At 39.3% G+C, this 20,282-nt stretch overlaps 1 protein-coding gene across 2 annotated transcripts in view; it reads right to left on the bottom strand.

The window, feature by feature from the left end:
* Positions 1–20,282, bottom strand: part of PTPRM (protein tyrosine phosphatase receptor type M) — a 768,694-nt gene that overhangs the window by 401,564 nt on the left and 346,848 nt on the right. For both annotated transcript variants that reach the window (XM_055323971.1, XM_055323972.1), the window contains exon 6: positions 4,919–5,093. In XM_055323971.1, the coding sequence (XP_055179946.1) occupies positions 4,919–5,093 (175 nt within the window). The remainder of the gene's footprint in view (positions 1–4,918; positions 5,094–20,282) is intronic.

The raw sequence follows: 20,282 nt of genomic DNA, 5'->3' as shown, positions 1-20,282 counted from the left end.
AGAAACTTTGTGCTTCAGTTTTAAACCAGCTAAATGTACATCAATTATTACAGTATATAAGCCATGAATGTGTCAGGAATGAATTGGTAAGGATGGGTTTGTTTAGGTTATTAAGGAAAGGCATACTGGTGAAGTTTTTCACAGTGTTGAAATTTGTGAAATAAACTGTCTTAATATCTAAGCTTTCTTAAGTAGGCATACCCCACAGTTTGTTACAGGACATAACTATTTTTTCTCAGACATCTACACAGGTACCAAAGGATTTTTTTTTCCCCTACTAAAAGTAACTTGCTAAAAGCTCTCTCAGTGATAGCCCTTAACTCCAGGAGGCTTTCTATGGCCAAATTCCTTATTGAGAATGTCTTCAAAATCATCAAAGGGGCTAGTTATCATTAAATCCAGTTTCCTCATACTTATTACGCAACAGATATCATCAATTTTAAAACATGGTGGAAATTATAGTTTACCTCTTCATAAATGCATTTCCAGGATGACTTGTTGCTCCAAAAGCCATCCTAGTGGACTCATTCAGCCACAGGAGAAGGAAGACCTCTGGATAATAAAGCCCACCACTGCTGCTGTTCAAGGATCCACCAGTAATGAGTCATATGAAAGCAGCGAGTAGAAAGAAAAGCTCTAAAGCAAAGTGCAAGCCATGCCCAGCTTGATAAATTCTAAGCGATCAATAGCAAATACTCTTAAACGCAAGAGGGTCTCTTTCATTGTTTAAAACTTGAGATGAACTTTTTTTCTACACCGTTGTCTGAGAAGGGAGAAATAGACAATGTCATTTTAAATAGTGTTCCCAGTATGTGAGTGAGGTGTCGGTTGAACGGCTTGCCAGACACCCAATGAAGGCATTCTATATGCCCATTGTCACTGTAAGAGGCACCACAACACATGATACCAAGAAAGGAGATAATTATATAAAATAACATATTTCTATCTTAATGAACCTCCACCTGAGGAAAAAAAAACCCTAAGATCTAGTGATTATTTTTTTAGTTTCAGAATTAGAGTTTAGTGATTCATCAGTTGCATATAACACCCAGTGCTCATTCTATCACATGCCCTCCTTAATGTCCATCCTCCAGTTACCCCATCCCCAGCCACCTCCCCTCCAGCAATCTCAGTTTGTTTTCTAGAGTTAAGAGCCTCTCACAGTTTGACTCTCTCTGATTTTTTAAGCATGTTTCCGCAGGTGGTTTATGTCTTTTTGGGGAGTGTGTGTGTGTGTTTCAACTCCTCAGGTAGGGCATATGAATGCACAAAAAATAAAGCCCCGCTATGTTCCAGTACTGGCATACACTAGCCTGCATGCTGCAAATTTTGTCACCACAGAAGACACAGCCAACTGATGACTGTTCTGTTTCCTGCTGAAATGAATCTCACGGCAGCTAGGACCATCTGACATTGGTCATTGAGACCATACCTGGTTGATCCCTAGAATAAGCTACCAGTAACAACAGTTCTCTTTGGTGCGTGGTGTCTTTGTTCTTTTTCTGTAGTCAAGGTGTGATGAACCTTACTGACTTTCAAAAATAGCTGGGAAATCTCATTAGACTAAGTCAGAATAGGCACTAAAGGATGACTTGTATTTGGAAGACTACAGAATTCATGTAAATGTACTAAAATATTATTCCTATTGTTTATATACTACAACTTTGTGCTAGCTCTTCATTTCTTTAAGCAGTTCTTACTCAACTCATAATGATTTAACATCAATTTATATCATTACGCGATTCCTTGAACCGAGACAGGAAATGGGCCTTTTATAGTATATCCTAAGGCAGTTATGTAGCCAGGCTGAAAGAGCAGTTAATTACTTTGAAGTTGCAAATGCTAGCAAGGGTTGCTGAACTGCCATTCAAAATATAACTCAGGGGCAAGGCCACGAAGGTTAGTGAGTGCGCACCAATTCATTTAGGATATTGTTACTATATCCTAAAATAGACATGACTTTAATGCTTGTTTGACCTGAGTATATTTTCTCTATTAATTCCCCATGAAGAAAAGTATCAGATATGGGAAATCAAATGAAAGATTCAACTGGAACCTGGAACTATTACGATAGATGTTCCAAGGGACTTTCAGGTTGCTTAAAGAATCCGTACAAGAATAAGTTTATATTAACATTTCGGATAATTTTTCCCAAAGTGAAGGAAGAAAAGGCAGGATTTGGGGGCTGGTGCCAAATCAGTGTGTGACCGTTAGAAAGTTACAAACTCCATGGATTTTAGTTTGTCCAATTTTTAGAAGATTAACACCCCAAAGTAATGTATATAAAAAAAGAGTTAATTTATATACAAGTGGCCAACAAAGTGTCACTGTATATTTTAAAGTAATCATCTCGAGGTAATATTTCAGTCAAGTATAACATGCTAGTACAATTTAGCATGTTATCTAATTTTAAAATATAAAATATATCTCATCTTAAAATACAATATATATATAAAATATATTCAAAATAAAAACATATAAAATATATGAAATTTGGCTATAAAATTATAAAATGGAGGAAAAGTCAAATTTCAGATTTGAGCCACAACAGCAAGCCAGCCGTCCCTGGCTTTGGTCATGCATAGGAATGAAAAGAGGTGCCTGGACATTTAACACAATCACAATAAGCCAAGCTGCCATCATGCTGTCCTGAGGCAGGAAAATGTGGTGCATAAATGTGAATAACAACTCGTTCATTCTTTGTGTTCACATTTGTTCTGGAAGACTAGACATTTATGATTTACTTAGGCCACCCAACAAATGAGGCAATTTTTAGCAAGGTTACTAGATTTACATTATACTGATAATGAAGCATGATGCCTCAAGAACATGGCTGGTCACAGTGAGATGCCCTGGCAACTATCAATCAGACAATGGGACACAGTCACGAAGAACTGAGCCGAGATGAACATTCAATAATAATAATGATCATAAAGAACTCAGCTATGGAACACCGAAGCAGCTATGGCTGCTGCTTTACTGGATTTGTTGGTAAACGGTGTCCATTTTCTACACGGTGAGTCCTTGCTTCTCTACAAAGTAGGGTGTGCATTACTGTAAAGTGTTAGTTTTCTTTTTTTTTTTTTAAAGATTTTATTTATTTATTCATGAGAGACAGAGAGAAAGAGAGACCGACAGAGAGACAGAGAGAGAAGCAGGCTCCATACAGGGAGCCCGACATGGGTCTCGAACCCAGGTCTCCAGGATCAGGCCCTGGGCCGAAGGTGGCACTAAACTGCTGAGCCACCGGGCTGCCCAAGTGTTAGTTTTCTTATAGCTATTAAGCCTGAACTCAAGGACCAGCCAGACCAGCAGAAGTTTCACTACAAACCAAAATTCCTACGAATCTGCTGTGGCAAAATATATTCGTGGAGCAGGTATTTCAACATGTGCAACGTCAATCACTGCTGCTGCTCGGGGGCAGGCTCACACCAACACAATTCTCTCAGGAGCCAGGAGTGAATAATATTGGCAGGAGTGATTTCACAACAGAAGCATATGCCCAAACCACCTATAGATTCTGTAACAGAGAGTGTGTCCCCAGAGATTTTCACTCAATGGGTGGTAATATCTGGGCAGGCATTTATGTCTTAAAATTTGGAAAGAGGAGGGGCACCTGGGTGACTCAGTTGATTGTCTGCCTTTAGCTCAGGTCATGATCCTGAGGTCCTGGGATCCAGCCCTGCATTGGGCTCTCTGCTCAGCAGGGAGCCTGCTTCTCCCTTTCCCTCTGCCTGCTGCTCCTCTTGCTTGGGCTCTCTCTCTACTCTTTGTCAAATAAATAAATAAATAAAATCTTTAAATTAAATAAATAAAATTCAGAAAGAGAGCAATGACAAATGAGGCAAACTGATGTACAGGAGCAGAGGGTAAGAATCACCTCGCCCTCCTCGTCGTCCTCATCTTGGCCCTAACAGGTGCTGGCTGCTTACTATGTATACTATTCTAAGTACCATTCATATATGTTTTGCTTGACCTTCCTGATCACCCTACAGTGTAGGTGACCTTGTTCATGTCTATTTTAGAGAAGCACAGAGCTGGTAAGCCACTGGCCCATGCCCACATAGCGAGTTCTGGGTCTTTAAAACTGCTTGCACAGAGAAATTTGCTGATAAAAGGAAGAACCCATCCAAAAGAGATCAGTTTTATGTTTCATATTTAAACAATGCAGGGGGAAAAATTTCAAAAACAGGCATCATTCTGTTCTCCTAGGATAAAACAGCAATGGCCTGACACAAATGATCTAAAAACGCCTCATAGTACATCCACAAGTCCAAATTATTCTGTCTGGGATCAAGAATTGCCTTGGCAGTTTAATACCATAAACTCCTCAGTCCACAAAAAAAGCATTAGACCAGCAAAGGAAACTTATTTCCCTTCTTTTTTTTCCCTCAAACCCCACCTTCCTGAATATAATGACTCAATTTTTCAGTCATGCAAAATATACTAATGGAACCTAACTGCGACATTATGAATGTTAACTCAGTATTATCAATATGGCTTGTGTGATATGAGTGAGCATTTTTATACTGGCATTGCTTCATTTTATTAACCATCCTGCTATCATAAACACCCTGGCTGGTGAATATTTGCATTTTAAGTGATTTTCTATCAGTAAAAAAAAATTCATTCCTTAAAAAAATTTATAGGTTGCGATCTCTGTATACACAGTTGGCAGAAGAACTTGCCAAGAGCACATTCAGTGCTTTGTATGCAACTAAACCGATGTAAATAAAATACATTTTTCAAAAATATTGCTCACGTACAAAATTTGTACTTAAAATGCAATCCACTGAACTACTCTGTTACCAAGCCACTGTTCTGAAACAGACAAGGGTAAGTTTGAGCTTCACACAAATAATGAACTGACAACCATCTGACATAATGACTATTTAGGGGTATAAAATACATTAAATACCTTTAACTACCAATTCTGCATAGTTTGATATTCCAACACCTCCTTCGGTTCGAATCATGCAGCGGTACTTTCCAGCGTCTCGTTTTGTTGTATTTACGACATTAAATGAAGCTATGAATCGCCGGGAACTAGTAACCTTTATTTCCTTGAGTGGAGCATCCCGCACATCAATGCCCTGTATAAATGGAGGGGTGGGGGTGGGGGTACAAAAAGAAACAATATCAGCTGTTAAGTCGAACCAGTAAGACACCTGATGGCATATTATCCCTGTTATCTCCATGTGGGTCTTGGTTCTGTTGTTGATTACCCATGGGCACTGGTTCCAAGAGAACAGCTGGCCAGGAAACTAAAATCCTGCCATGATCAACACTTTCACGATTGAGGGATGCAAAATTAAGTGTGCAGAAAATGTCTTGCTCTGTTTTTTTTTTTTTTTTTGGCCTTCAAGATATTAATTATGTTAAATGAGCTCACCAGGAGTAGAAAAATGCATATGGAAAAACATTTTACTCCCAAACGATCACCATTTGGTATTTTCATACCACTTTATTTGAAGTTGTTATGCCTGGCTAGGAAACAGAATTAATTCACTTGCTACCATATTGCTGACCTCATTTTATTTATGAACAAGGAGACAATTTATTAAGAATTACATTAAAAACATAAGTAGGTATCAGCATATTCCTTACCAAACAGGTCTGACAGGCTATTCTAAGCTTTATGATGCTCTTCCAGAATAAAAACACCAAGTAGATGCTTAATGTTACCTGACGCTGAAATGCTACAAGAAACATTTCTCCCCTACCCCAGAGTTTCAAAACCCACATAGAGCGGTTCCCTCCGTGTGGCAGCTTTGTCTTACACCATCGCCAACACTTTGAATATGTCTTTTTATGTAGCCTTATAAATCTATTCTGTTTCCTATAGCTTAGAGTCTCACAAAAAGGCTAGAAATTTTAGTTCTTAATAGTTGTTCACAATCACCAGGAAAGAAACAAAAAACAAAAAACAATCACCAGGAAAGAGGCTATCTTTAGTAGGGTATTTGCAAGCATGGAGTAAAAAACAATGGGCACAGATCTTGTGGTTAATGCATGATGCCAGGCACTCTGTCCATTTGTTCACTCTGAATCCATTTTGGGGGCCAACCAGGTGCTATCAACTGTGTTAAGACACCAGGCTCGGTGGTGAATGACAGAAGCGTGGTTGTGGTGCCCCTGGCACTCTAGTTAGTGGGACGAATAGGCTGGAAATGAATACAGAATCACAAGTGACGGCCAGTGTGGTGAAGGGACAGATCAGATGACTAGCAGAAACCACCATCTTCAGCTGTGGTGGCTGTGGGAGGCCAGTTTGAGGACATGAGCTGAGATGTGAAGGGTAAGGAGAGAGCGGTGGGAGAGGAGGATTCTATTTAGCCAGAAGAAACTGGAAGGAAGCCTGGGATGGTTAGAGAGAACTGAATGCTCTGGATGAATTCAAGGCAGCCGGTGGAACCAGGGAAGTAAGGAAACACCTGTGCATTCAGGGACTTGCAGGCTCTATTGAAGTGTTTTTATGTAAGAGTATGAAAATGCTAGGCTGCATACACATAATGAAACTCATCTATATCCCTTAGTGATTTATACTATGCAAAGTCTTTTAAAAGCTTTTCTCTGTGATTTTTTTTTTCTTTGGCACTATGCCCTAGTGGACATGGATTTGGAGCCAGACTGACCAAGGTGCCAAAGCTTACTGCAAAGTGATTTGCCTTCCTAGCGCCTCCTTTCCCTCATCTGCAACAAGGAGATGACACAACTCACTCGCGGGGCAGTTGCAAAAATGTAAAGATATATGCAAGCACGCTGGCTTAATGGCCAGCACCACGTCTCCCCACCCAAACTCTGGACCAACTGTATGACAAGGTCAAGGAGAGAGGCGAACAGACTGTCACTGTACCACTTTTACTGCCTGGGAAGCTGGTTTCACAGAATACTGCTGATGTGCAGTAACAATGGGCTTGCTAATACTTAGCAAGAATTAAAGACTCACCCCCCCCCCCCCCAGGCACAGGCCACCTTAGAAACCACAAAGGCCTCCCACATGTTGGCTGCTGCTGTCCAACTCACAGGATGGAAGAACAGGGCTCCTATTGGGGGTCAGCTCCCGAAGAAGGGGCTGGGCTGTGCCTGCTCACAGCTTCCTTCCCAGGCAGCTTCTGCTTGGGCAGAGAAAAGGCAGCAGAGTGCTGCGCTGGTACAGTTCCTGCCACAGGGAAGGAAACATCAGGGGCTGGAAAGAAGAGTTCCCCCAGCATCACCTTCTCTGCTACCTGCCACAACAGCTTTGGGAATAGCTTCAAAACATGACATTCCACATACACCTTATGCGTCTTATGTCTGTCCTGGTTTTTACTGAAGCCTCTACATTTGGTCTGCGCCAAGCAGTCAGGAGAGCAGAACAAAATAAAATCAATCTGGCATGATTAATTAATACAATGGGGGAAGGCATTCTTCTCTGTATTCCTTACATTCAGGCTCCCATCCTTTCTTGCAAATAAACAATCAAATTCTACCACAAGGAGTAACCTCAGGTCTACCAATCCTCTATAACTCTGTTTGTCTTTTTCCAAACTAAAAACAAAACAAAACAAATCTCCAGTTTTGAGAAAAAACTGAAGTCCTAAAGAAAGGCAGATTTCATATCTGTATTTGTTTTATTAATAACAGCAACCAAAAACAGGCTATCTTATTTATTTGTTCCCTTGCAGCACGAGTCCTGTTAAGAATATACTTTTGTAGTAATCCCATTGTCTTTTGCCTACTAGAATAAACCTACTTCAAATGAATGTTCATTTAAAAGAATCTTAAAGTATGCACTTAATGATCACTCATGATTCAAGGCTGCACTGAGGGCACTCAAGTTTAAGAAAAGCTCTGTTTTGGAAGTATAGATATGTTGAGAGGAGTATTACTTCATAGCTATTGTCTTCATGCCACAGACTTATTCTTTAAAATAAATAGCCTCAAACTAACAACTCTACACAACTCTAACATATGACCTCCCAGGACTCGGGCTTTCTTTCTGAAGCCCATGTATTGAATCACACAGAAAGTTAGATTCAGTTTCTTCAAGAGAAATACTACATAGGAAAGAGAAACCAAGGGATAACTAATAATCATTTTAGCTTAGAATCCATACCAAATTGTATATCTTGCTCAAATCTGCAGGTTATTTTGTCTTCAATCATTCAAAGGTACAGGGATCCAAGCATTTATTTAACCAACATTTAATAAAAAATCTTTCAGGAGGCAGGCGCTGAATCATAGCCAGGGAGAATGGAGCTAAAAGCCCAATCCCTTGCCTAACTGAATTTCAAGTCTGGTTAGAAAAAAGCAGACAAGTAAGGCAATGATTATAGTACAGAGCACTAAACTGCATGGCAAATCCAGAAAAAGGGGACCGCATTGAAGAAGGGGGGTGAGTGTTGGATCAGCTTTCTAGAAAGCACTGCTTGAGGCCAGGCTGGAGGATGCTGGGAAGGAGGAGATATGGAGCCCAGTGAGTGAGAAGAGCTCTGCAAAAAAGTCAAGAAGTCAAGAGAACATGGAATGATCTAGGAAGTACAACTGATTCCACGCAACTAGAACAAAGTGCATCTAGAATGGCAGGTGATGAGGCTATAAAGATAAGCTCATTATGGGCTGCAACCAGGAATGTGACATATGGAGGGTTATAGTTTATCCTGACTCTAGGAATGGATGGATTTTAGGTAGAGGGGTGACATGAACATATCTAAGGCTACAGTAACTGACTGAAGGAAAAAATGTGGGATCCTAGGTGGTGTCAAGGGAAACTGGTAATTTTTAATTTTTTTTTTAAATTTCATTTTAGAAATCAGCAAACAACAAAAGGAGGAGAGAGAGGAAGAAAGGATTATAAAGGTGTTTAGGATTCTAAAGATATTTAGAAACTAAAATGGATAAAAAATGTGTTATACTACAGTAACATCTTCCTCTTACAGCAGACTATAATGTCTTTCAAGTCAAGAAATGGATCTTATTCATTTGGTGTACATGGATGCATAAGATATAAAACTCAATAACTTGAAAAAAAACTCAGTAACTTTGTGCTGACTCTAAAAATCATAGTTCCAGTGGAAAAAATGTTTCATAGGTAGAAGAGAAACATGGATTGGCTAAATTGACAGATTTACACTCCACATCCTAAAACTGGACAATTAGTCTTTTGGTCCAAGGGAGACCAATAGGGAAAATAAAGATACTTTAGAGATTCTGTGTGTCACTCAGTCACCAACAATGCCCACTCATCATGATTGAGGTAGGCAGAATAACAGTCCCCAAAGATGTCTACTGACCAGTTCCCAGAACTTGTCAATATGCTCCCTACACACAGCCAAAGGAAGTTTGCAAATGTGATTAAAATAAGAGTCTGGAGATGGGACGATTATACTAAATTATCCAGATGGGCCCCCACTGTAATTACAAGGTAGGAAGGTCAAATGCAGAAGAAGGAAATGTGACCACAGAAACAAAGGTAGGAGTGATGTGCTTTGAAAAATGGAGGAAGGGATCAAGAACTAAAAAATAAAGGAGGTCTCTAACAAGCTACAAAAGGTAAGGAACAGATTCTCCCCAATACCTTCCAGGAGGAACCAGCCTTTCCATCACCTTATATGATGCTTTCTGACTTCTAGAATTATAAGATAATAAAGCCATTATGTCTTTAGTAATTTGTTAAAGAAGCAATAGGACCCTAATAGAGTAACCATCAAGATATTGAAAAAACCTGTGGCTTTTCAAAGATACACAGCAGTCATGAATCCTGATTTGTCATAACTACAAGCAAATCTTTAAGATAGGTTTAGATCTTAAGGACTGGTGAAAGTTCAATTCACAGGTCATCACTGTAGGCAAAACAAACAAAGTTGAAAGACTCACACTTCTCAACTTCAAAACTTACTACTACAAAGCTATAGTAATCAAAGATATAGCATAACATTAGCATAAGGACAGACACAGATCAGTGGAATAAAAAGCCCAGAAACAAACTCATACGTGGTCAGTAGATTTTCGATAAGGGTGCCAAGACCACTTAATGAGGAAATGACTATTTTCAACAATTGGTGCTGGGAAAACTGGATATCCACAGGCAAAAGAATAAAGTTCTACTCTTATCTTTCACTGCATACAAAAATTAACTCAAAATAGATCAAATGTCTAAAATTAAGATCTAAAACTATAAATATCTTAGAAGAAAACAGAGGGGGAAATCCTCATGATGTTAGATTCAGAATTGATTTCTTAAATAAAATACCAAAATCACAGGCAACAAAAGAAAAACCAAACTGGACCATCAAAATTAAAACTGTTGTACCTCAAAGGGCACTATTAAGAGATTAGAACAATGGAGAATGGGAGAAAATACTCACAAATCATATACATGATAGAGATTAAGATCTTGAATACATAAAGAAGTCCTTCAAACCAACAGCAACAACGAGAAACAATCCAATTTAAAAATGGGCAAAGGATTTATGACAACATGGATGGTCATTAGTCTTAGTGAAATAAGTCTGCTAGAGAAAGCCAAGTACCATATGATTTCACTCGCATATAGAATCTAAAAACCAAAACAATGGATAAACAAACAAAAAGCAGAATCTGACGTGTAAATAGAACAAATTGATGGCTGACAGAGGGAAGGAGGTAGGGAGATGGGTAAAATGGGTAAAGGGGAGTGGGAGATACAGCCTTTCAGTTATGGAATGAGTAAGTCATGGGAATAAGTCATAGCATAGGGAATATAGTCAATGATACTGGAATAGCATTGTATGGTGACAGATGGTAGGTACACTTGTGATGAGCATATCCTAACATGTAAAAAAGCTGAACCTCTATGTTGTACACATGGAACATGTATCAACTGTACTCAAAATAATTTTAAATAGGCAAAGAAATTAAATTGACATTTTTTCCCAAAGAAGATGTACAGACAACTGATGAGTATATGAAAAGATGCTCAACATCTATAGTCAATAGGGAAATACAAATTGAGACCATAATGAAATACCATGTCACATCCAGCAGATGGTTATCATTCAAAAAAATTAAAAATTAAAAATAACACATTGTGAAGGATGTAGAGAAACTGGAACCCTGTGCATTGCTGGTGGGATTATAAAATGATGCAGTCACTGTGGAAAACAGTTTGGCAATACTTGAAAAAAGTTAAACAGAATTATCATATTACTCAGTAATTCTACTCCTACATATAACCCAAAAGAACTGAAAACAAGTACTCAAACGCATCACGTATGTGCCAATGTTCACAGCAGCATCATTCGCAAGAGCCCAAAGGTGGACAACAACCTAATTGTCCACTGATGGATGAATGAATAAACAAAAGGTGGCCTCTACAGACAATGGAATATCATTCAGCCTTAAAAAGCAAGGAATTTCTGGGAAGCCTGGGTGGCTCAGCGGTTGAGCATCTGCCTTCGGCTCAAGGTGTGATCCTGGGATCTGGGATCGCGTCCCACATCGGGCTCCTTGCAGCGAACCTGCTTCTCCCTCTGCATGTGTCTCTGCCTCTGTGTGTGTGTGTGTGTGTGTGTGTGTGTGTCTGTGTGTGTCTGTGTGTCTCATGAATAAATAAATAAAATCATTTTTTAAAAAAATGAAGGAATTTCAGACACACGCTACAACATGGATAAACTCTAATGACATTATGTGAAGTGAAATAAACCTGTCATGAAAAGATAACTGGTATGATTCTACTCATATGAGGTATCCAGAATAAACAGATTCATGGAGACAAACAGTAGAATGAAGGTTACTAGGGGTTGGGGAAGTGGGAATGGGAAACCCAATATTTCTTAATGGGTTTTGTTCCAGGTGATAGAAAAGTTTTGGAGGGATCCCTGGGTGGCGCAGTGGTTTGGTGCCTGCCTTTGGCCCAGGGCGCGATCCTGGAGACCCGGGATCGAGTCCCACGTCGGGCTCCCGGTGCATGGAGCCTGCTTCTCCCTCTGCCTGTGTCTCTGCCTCTCTCTCTCTCTCTGTGACTATCATAAATAAAAAAAAAAAGGAAAAGTTTTGGAAATAAATAGTGGTAATAGTTACATAACATTGTGAATGTACTTAACCACTGAATTATGCTCTCAAATGTGGTCAAAATGGTAAACTTCATGTTATGCATATGTAGTCATCACTATCTACTACAGACCAATAGCATGAACTTGAGCTTTTTGCACTTTTCTTCGAAGACTGCCTAGTAAAATAATCTGGACTGCAGGTTAAAAATGTTTGCAAAAAGTAGGTAAAATGTACTTGGTGAGTTAAATGGAGAACAGAATGAGAGATGCAAAGCAGACATGATCTTTCCAAGCAAGGGCAGAAGAGGAAAGCAAGAGAAAAAGGGTTCAATCAGCCAGGTATGCGGGAGCCAACATACAATCCTGATTAGATGGCAGAGCATTCTAAATGTCTGCAAGACACCAGATACAATCGGCAAAGGACAGACCCACACAAAGTATATTCTTAGGGACAATAAAAAGAGATATGGAGTTTTAAAATCTAATGCTTCCTAGAGAAACCTTTTTTTAAATATAAAAATAAAAATTACAGACATTTAAAAAACTACACATAATTCAATCACTTAAAGATAAATATGGTAAATATTTTAAGGTATTTTAGTTTACTTTTCTCTGATGCATTATTTTCATTTAAATAAAATTTAAAATGGTAGTCATATATGTGTTTTGTGTGTGTGTTTTATCTCCATGATATCTACAGACTTGTTTATACCCTTAGATGGTTTCAAAAACATGTTTTTTGTTTCCCACTTAATAGCTATAACCATTATTTCTGTATATATTAATTTATCATTATACATTTAAATTATTTACATGCTTCACTACTATAAATGATTTTAAGACAATCTCTATTCCTAAAATTGTTGGTTTAAAAGGAATTAAAAATTTTAAGGGTTTTTTTTGATGAACAACATAAATGGCCCTACAGAGAGTTAATATCTATTTATAAGGATTGTTTTATTAACAAGAGTTCAGATGGCTCCTAAAATCAAATTATTTTTTAGCTCCTTTCAGATACTACAAACAGATGAAATAGGACAGAATTGGCCTGAATCACTGATCTTTTCTTACAATATTTTCAAAACAGTATAAAATGGGGGGAAATCTTCAGCTTATCTTGGGTAAGAAAGTAAATATTCAGAAAAAAATTATATTTATTTTTGTGGTACTGCATGGCTTCCATTGAACAAATTCAATAATTTTCTTTTAAATGCAGTCATAGATAGTATTTTAAAACTAAAATTAATCTCATTTTTAAAATTTTCAAGAATGATAAATTCCCTGTAACATTCTGAGATGCAGTCTACACTGGCCTCTTTCCACAAGAGTATTCCTTGAAATTCACATCTTTAATACCCATAAGTGGATATTTCTAAAAATGGAATAGATAAACCAAACTAAATGAGATTAAGTGTGCTTAAGATAATGTAACTGAAGAGTGTGTAGCACTACTAAAATGTATACTTAGAATCAGGGATGCATGGCAGTTTTTAAATATCTATAAGATATATCACTCAAATTGATGCACATCACTTAAATTGGTAGCATCACCAGTAATTTTACACAGGCAGAAAAATCCCACTTTGAAAATGGAAATTGAATAGCTGCCTAAAGACTGGCAAACATGGGGACATCGCTCAATGTGAACCAAATGAACAGAGAACAAACCACGGAAGTCTAAACAAGGCAGGAAAGCAACAGGAGAAAAAGGTGTGAAGACAGAAAGAATAAAAGTAAGAAAGAGGGAAAAGTGACAAAGGAGAGTAGAAGGGAATTAAGCCATCCCTGTTTATCTGCAGGGGGTGTGTTCCGAGACCCCAGTGCATGCCTGAAACCACGGATAGTTCTGAACCCTAAGTATACTATGTTTTCTCCTACACATATGTACTACCTACATCTATAATGAAACTTGATTTATAAATTAGGCACAGGAGATCCCTGGGTGGCTCAGTGGTTCAGCGCCTGCCTTTGGCCCAGGGCCTTATCCTGAAGTCCCAGGATCGAGTCCCGCGTCGGCTCCCTGCATGGAGGCTGCTTCTCCCTCTGCCTGTGTCTCTGCCCTCTGCCTGTGTCTCTGCCTCTCTCTCTCTCTCTCTCTGTCTCTCTCTCTCTTTTTCTCTCTCTGTGTGTGTGTCTATCATGAATAAATAAATAAGATCTTTATAAATTAGGCACAGTAAGAGATTAACAGCAATGACTAACAATATAGAACAACTATAGCAACATATTATAGTTGTTGTTATGTGAATGTGGTCTCTCTCTCTCAGAATAACTTATTACACTGTATTCACTCTGCTGGTGATGCTGGGGGATGAGAAATTGCCTACCTGATGGGATGAAGTGAGGGCAATGATGTGGGCTTATGATGCAGCATTAGGCTGCAACTGACCTGAATATGTGTCAGAAGGAGAACCATCTGCTTCTGGATCGTGGTGGATCGCGAGTAACTGAAACCATGAATAAGGGAAGACTGCTTTAGTGCAAACATAGATACTCAGAGAAGAGTGGAGAGAAGTTGAGTGAGGCAACAGAAGAGTGAGGGGGCATGGCAGAGGAAGGGATCAACAGAGGGATGGAGACAGGCCGAAGCACAGAGATGACAGCAGACCAAATGCTCAATCTTGAGAGGAAGTCATAACTCACCCAGGGAGGAAAGACCCACTTCTTGGACAATGTTTATTTGTCTCCTTTGAAATTCTACATATATGTTTTAATATTAGCCTCTTTGTTTCCTGAAGATGAGAAAAATCTGTCCGGTCCAACGGTGACTTTGGGTTCTATATTAGCTCAATGATTGACAACATGCATGAAGAAGCATTGGGTTGATGGAGGAAACATGAGAGAATGTCCTTGGATAACAGGGGAGGGAGGAGGAGGAGAGAGTGCTCACCCTTCACTTTGTTAGTATTAAATCTGATTTCTTGGGTTGTTAGAGGGGAGGAGGACAGAGTGTTTATAGCTGTTGGCAGGGCACCAGGCAGCTTTGCCTGTGACATCTTCGTAGACAAGAGGAGAACAATATGGGACAAATGCCAGGAGGACTGGATAGACTAGGAGCCTGTGAATGACCACACTCTATGGCCGCTTGTCACCATGGATGCTAAAGCACATTTCTGAAGCCTGGGCAAAAGTTCTATCCTTGACTTCTCCAACATGTCTACTAATGTCATTGATAGAGTTGTAGTTAGTTGTGTTTGTCACATGTACAGGTGACAACCAACCAGAGTAAAATGGGATAAAAGATATCCACAAAGCCTACCAATGAATTTAAATTAATGAGATAAATATCAAGCAAAATAAATGTAAATCAATCCTGTACTCACTTGACTTTACAAGTGGGTAACTGGAGCCATAACTTAGAACCATTTTCATCACTTACAAGTATACAAAGATGGTGAAGTGGGTTTTTTTTCTAACCTAATTCAGATTTTTGTTGTTTTAATAAAGTATCTGGAGAGGAGGTTCCAGGAGACACCCTCAGAAGACAGCATTCTGTTCCGAGACCCCCATTCTCTGCGGAGCATATGAGAAGTAGGCTCGCCCAGAGGAATGTGGAGAGAATCTCACATGAGCATGCAGCACTCATCTCTACAGGGTAAGAGTTGGTAAACACCTGCAAAGAGATGACTCAAGAGGGAGAGGACAACTGTCTTCCAAAATTGAAAGACCAGACAAGTAAAATAGGAACTGCATTTGAGTGTCATGGCCATGGGGCTCTCCCGCTTATCTGAAACTCTTTGGGTAAAGTGTAGTTCACAATTCAGATTTACTTTTAATTTTAAAAAGGTTTCTATACTGTATATTATTTGATGGTGCCATGTATCATCACATAATAGCACCCCATAACCAAGGACACTGATATTTCTGCATCAAATCATGTGACTATGACTATAAGGAGGAAAAACAGCAACAAGTTTCAGGTCAGGTTTCGTGATCTAACAAATGACAAAAGTGGGCAGGTTTTGCTAAAAATGGAGAACTCCCATTTTTAGCCTTTGGAATAAGAGTGACCTCCAAGGATGTACACAACCAGTCCTACCCACCTCCACCCCTGTGCTCTGATGCCACCCTACCATGACCCCCACAAGTCTGTTGGATGCCTGAGCTCCAGCCACAACAGGCTCCATGCTGTCACTTCCTCACCCAGGCACTCTACCCTCAAGGTCTCTGCCTTCCTCCACCTGGAGGCCCTCCCCAACATATTCCCATAGCCCATGCCTTCACCTCCTTCCAGTCCTGCTCAAGTACGTTCTCAAGCAGGCCTCCCCAGGCCCCAGATTTAAAACTGAAACCTCTCCTGCATGGCCCTGCCAATGCTCTGTGTCCTGCCTAGCTACTCCTATTAATGCTACTGAGCACTTTTTGACATTCCACATAGCTTACTTATTATGGTCATTGTCTATCTCTCCCCAGTAGAATACAAGTCTCACAGAGGCAGAGATCATTCTTTTCACCTCCTATTAGAATACAAATCCCACAGAGGTAGGGATCTTTGCCAGATTTTTAACTGCTATAAGATCTCTAGCACAAAAACCATCCTAGCACATCCAAGGAAAGGCTGGTGGCACTATGAAAGGGATTTATTTAGGCATTGAACAAGTTGATCTTTAAGATGCCTATTGGTCCACAGATAGGCTTCCTGAGGTCAGAATTAAACAGGGAGTATGGGGGATAGTGGCCTCTTTTCTCTGATTCAGGGAGGTGTGAAAAGGCATATGATCCTTTTCCCCATGTGTCCTTCCCCATGACAGGAATGGCAGATAGGACAATGGGTTCAGAACCTCTGGTACTTCCAAGCATCTAAGAGCCTATGGGATACTTTCTGTTATTTTGGCAAAATGAAATGATGAAAATGTACACCAGGTAGAGACAGTGAATTTGTCAGCTAGTTTTCTCTAAATTCTCACAGTTAGAAAGAGGTGCTCTCCCAAGGGCTGGTGCCCCATGTTGTCAAAAGCATTACAGCAAGACAACGTGGCATTGCCAAGGATGGGCATCCAGATTGTTCATTAGAATATTCGAGTTCTCAGTGAAAGAGAGCCTAGGATATGACTGTCAGGAACAAAAGCCCATACCTGATGCAGAACCTGGCACCTGAATGTCCAGGGTTGTTAAAGAAATTGGTGACGCATCTTTTGTTAACTTAATGAAACAATCATAATGGCCATGTCTGAGATGAAATGATCTTAAGTGGGTTAAATATGGCTTTGTATAAAAGCAAGAGTATCTTTAAACATGCATATATTTCAATCTGAGCATGCTAGGGGAAAAAGTGCAGTGCCTGATAGTCTTTTAAATTAGGCTTACAATCTCCTTTATGCAAGGGACTGACTGTAGGACTTCTAAATGAGCAGCAATTTACCATCAAAAAGATACATATTAAGTCTTTTGGAAATCAGAGAAATGATTGAAAGAAACTGAGGTCTGGGATGTTAGCAGCACTTGGATCAAATTAGTCAATCCTGGGCATTTTGAAGCTGCTCTGAGAGCACAAGCTTAGAGGAGATACAGGCCAGTCACCCTTCCTTAGTCATATCCTTGGGGATCAACTGCACCTTTGTTTATTCAACAGGGAATACAGTCTGTATTATTCCACTTGCATTCATTTGTACAACACTGACTGAAATTCTTACCACTGGGATCACATTAATAGCAGCAAGGCCTGGAATAAACGTATTGAAAACATTTTACATAATCTAAATCCAGTAATAATTGAATACCTCAACAAATCTACCTTCTCGAACCTACACACACACACACACATATATATATACACATATATACATATATATTTTAAATAACTAAGATACTGTTGACTTTGGCCAAGGCCATAACCAAGCCAACCCAAATATTTACCAGTTTGGAAGAGTAGAACTAGAAGTTCATACTTACATTACCATATACTATGAATATACATTGACAGGCATACTTAAATTGGCTAAAAAATATCCAGATAGCCAAAGTAACATGCAGATAGCCAAAGCTGCATATTCTTTCAACATATATATAATAGTCTTCCAGTCATTTTTTTTTTTAGATTTTATTTATTTATTCATGAGACACACACACACACACACAGAGAGAGAGAGAGAGAGAGAGAGAGAGAGGCAGAGACACAGGCAGAGGGAGAAGCAGGATCCATGCAGGGAGCCTGATGTGGGACTTGATCCTGGGACTTCAGGATCACGCCCTGAGCCGAAGGCAGGTGCTAAACCACTGAGCTATCCAGGGATCCCTCTTCCAGTCATTTTCAAGTAAAAATCTGATTATAGAAATTTCGAATCTCATGCTGCTATTTACGTGTAGTCCATTTCACTATGTATTTGTAATATCTGAATGTTATTTAACCAACCTTTGCTCAAATTTCACAGAGAAGTTCGTCCAAATAATAGATATACACAATGCATGAAGTAATTAGAAACCAATGAAATTAGAAATTCTTTAGTCTTAAAATCAAATATCTCACTGTTGACTAGATTAACTGAGCCTTGGGGAACTTGGAGGCCTGACACTGACAAACATTTCCTGTTACTTTAAAGCTTTGGGTTTGCTAGGCAAAGAATCGACCCTGTTTCCTTCAAAACTATAATAACGACTCTCTAATGTGAGGAAGATGGCAGTGCCTGCATAATCGTTCACCATCTAAAAGACGGGGCTAGTCTTCAGCATGGCTGGCTGAGAACATCACTTTTTCCCCAATCAATATGCCTTAAAGTACACAACTTTTTCTGAAAACATAGCTGAAAATGAAGCTAAACATGCAAGAGAAAGCAGGTGGAAAGCCCAGTGGTTCTGAATTTCAACTGAAATTATCAATATGATCTCAGGACATGTTTTATGTGTGTGTGTGTGCATGCACATACATATGTATATATCCTTGTTCTGCCCCATGGGAAGATCCAGAGACAAAAGAACGTAGTAATGAGCACCTCTTATGCTCAGATTGTAATTTGTAATGACCAGTTCCACTAAACAAGAACCAGGGTTCCCTGGAGAAATGGCTGATTCCAGAACATCAAGGTGGAAAATGTAAAATATAAGCCTGGAATGTATTGTCCCACCAGAAAGTAAGAAAGTCATGTCAGATGACCCCAGGACAAGAACCACCCACCTGAGTAAGCCCCATTCATGAGCAGCAATAAAGATAATAAGTGTGATGGATCAAAACACATCAAACGTGTTTAAATCCACAAGCTGATGACAATGACAACAATGTCATGACGATGACCATGATGTTGGCAACAACAACAATACTAATAACCCCTTCAATGACTTCTAGGTGATGCCAGTTAACTACCTCATTATTTTTGAAAACTTGCAAAAAAGGACAAAGTATTTATACCATCTTCCCTTTATATTTCCATATTAGGGTAACTCAATATTTGATACAGGAGAGTTTTTCTTCTAGCTACTGAACCAAGAAGTACTGATATCACAGAACCCTTCTGAAACCCTTAGTGAATTAATGAATGTAGGAATGGTCTTCAGTGGCTGATAACATCACAAAAAGGAACACAATTTGCAAGAAACACAACTGGTAGAAGAACACATTAAATGACACCCTGGAGGGCAATGAGCAAAACTCAAAATATGGGAAACTGTACAGGACAAGCACAGTTTCAGCAACAACTACCATCACCACAAAAGGGGGAGGGGGAGTGGATAAAGAACCTAAAGATAAAGAGGACTTAAGAGACTCATTATCCAATTGCAAAGTGTAAACTTTATTGCTATCACAATTCAAACAAACTGTTAAAAGAAATAAGGTTATAAGACAGTCAAGGAAATCTGAATACTCAATTTTTTCAGGGCATGTATGGTGCTTATTATTATTATTTTAAGGGCTCTTATCTTTTAGATCAGAGGTCTGAGGCTAAATCCAGCCTGTCACCTGTTTTGTACAGCTCAAAAGCTGAGACTGGTTTGAAAATTTTTTAATGATTAAAAACACAAAGCAAGAATAATATTTTGTGACAATGAAAATCATATGAAATTCAAATTTCAGTGTCCACACACAGAGCTGCATTGAAAACGGCCACTCTCATTCATGTGTGTGTTTCTATGGCTGCTTTCCCACTACAACAGCAGAGCTGAGCAGCTGCAACAAAACCCGTCTGGCCTGCAAAATTTACTATCTAGCCCTTTACAGAAAATGTTTGCCAACCCCTGTTTTAGAGAAACATTTACAAGTTAAATGATACGATGACTGGGATTGCTTCAAAACAATCAGAAGGGGAGCAGGTGGAAACAGAGATGCAGCAATTGGCC

Source organism: Nyctereutes procyonoides, unplaced genomic scaffold (assembly GCF_905146905.1).
Source record: "Nyctereutes procyonoides isolate TBG_1078 unplaced genomic scaffold, NYPRO_anot_genome, whole genome shotgun sequence".
Taxonomy (NCBI): domain Eukaryota; kingdom Metazoa; phylum Chordata; class Mammalia; order Carnivora; family Canidae; genus Nyctereutes; species Nyctereutes procyonoides.
Note: the sequence above shows the minus strand (reverse complement) of the source record. Positions and strands in the feature narration are given on the sequence as shown.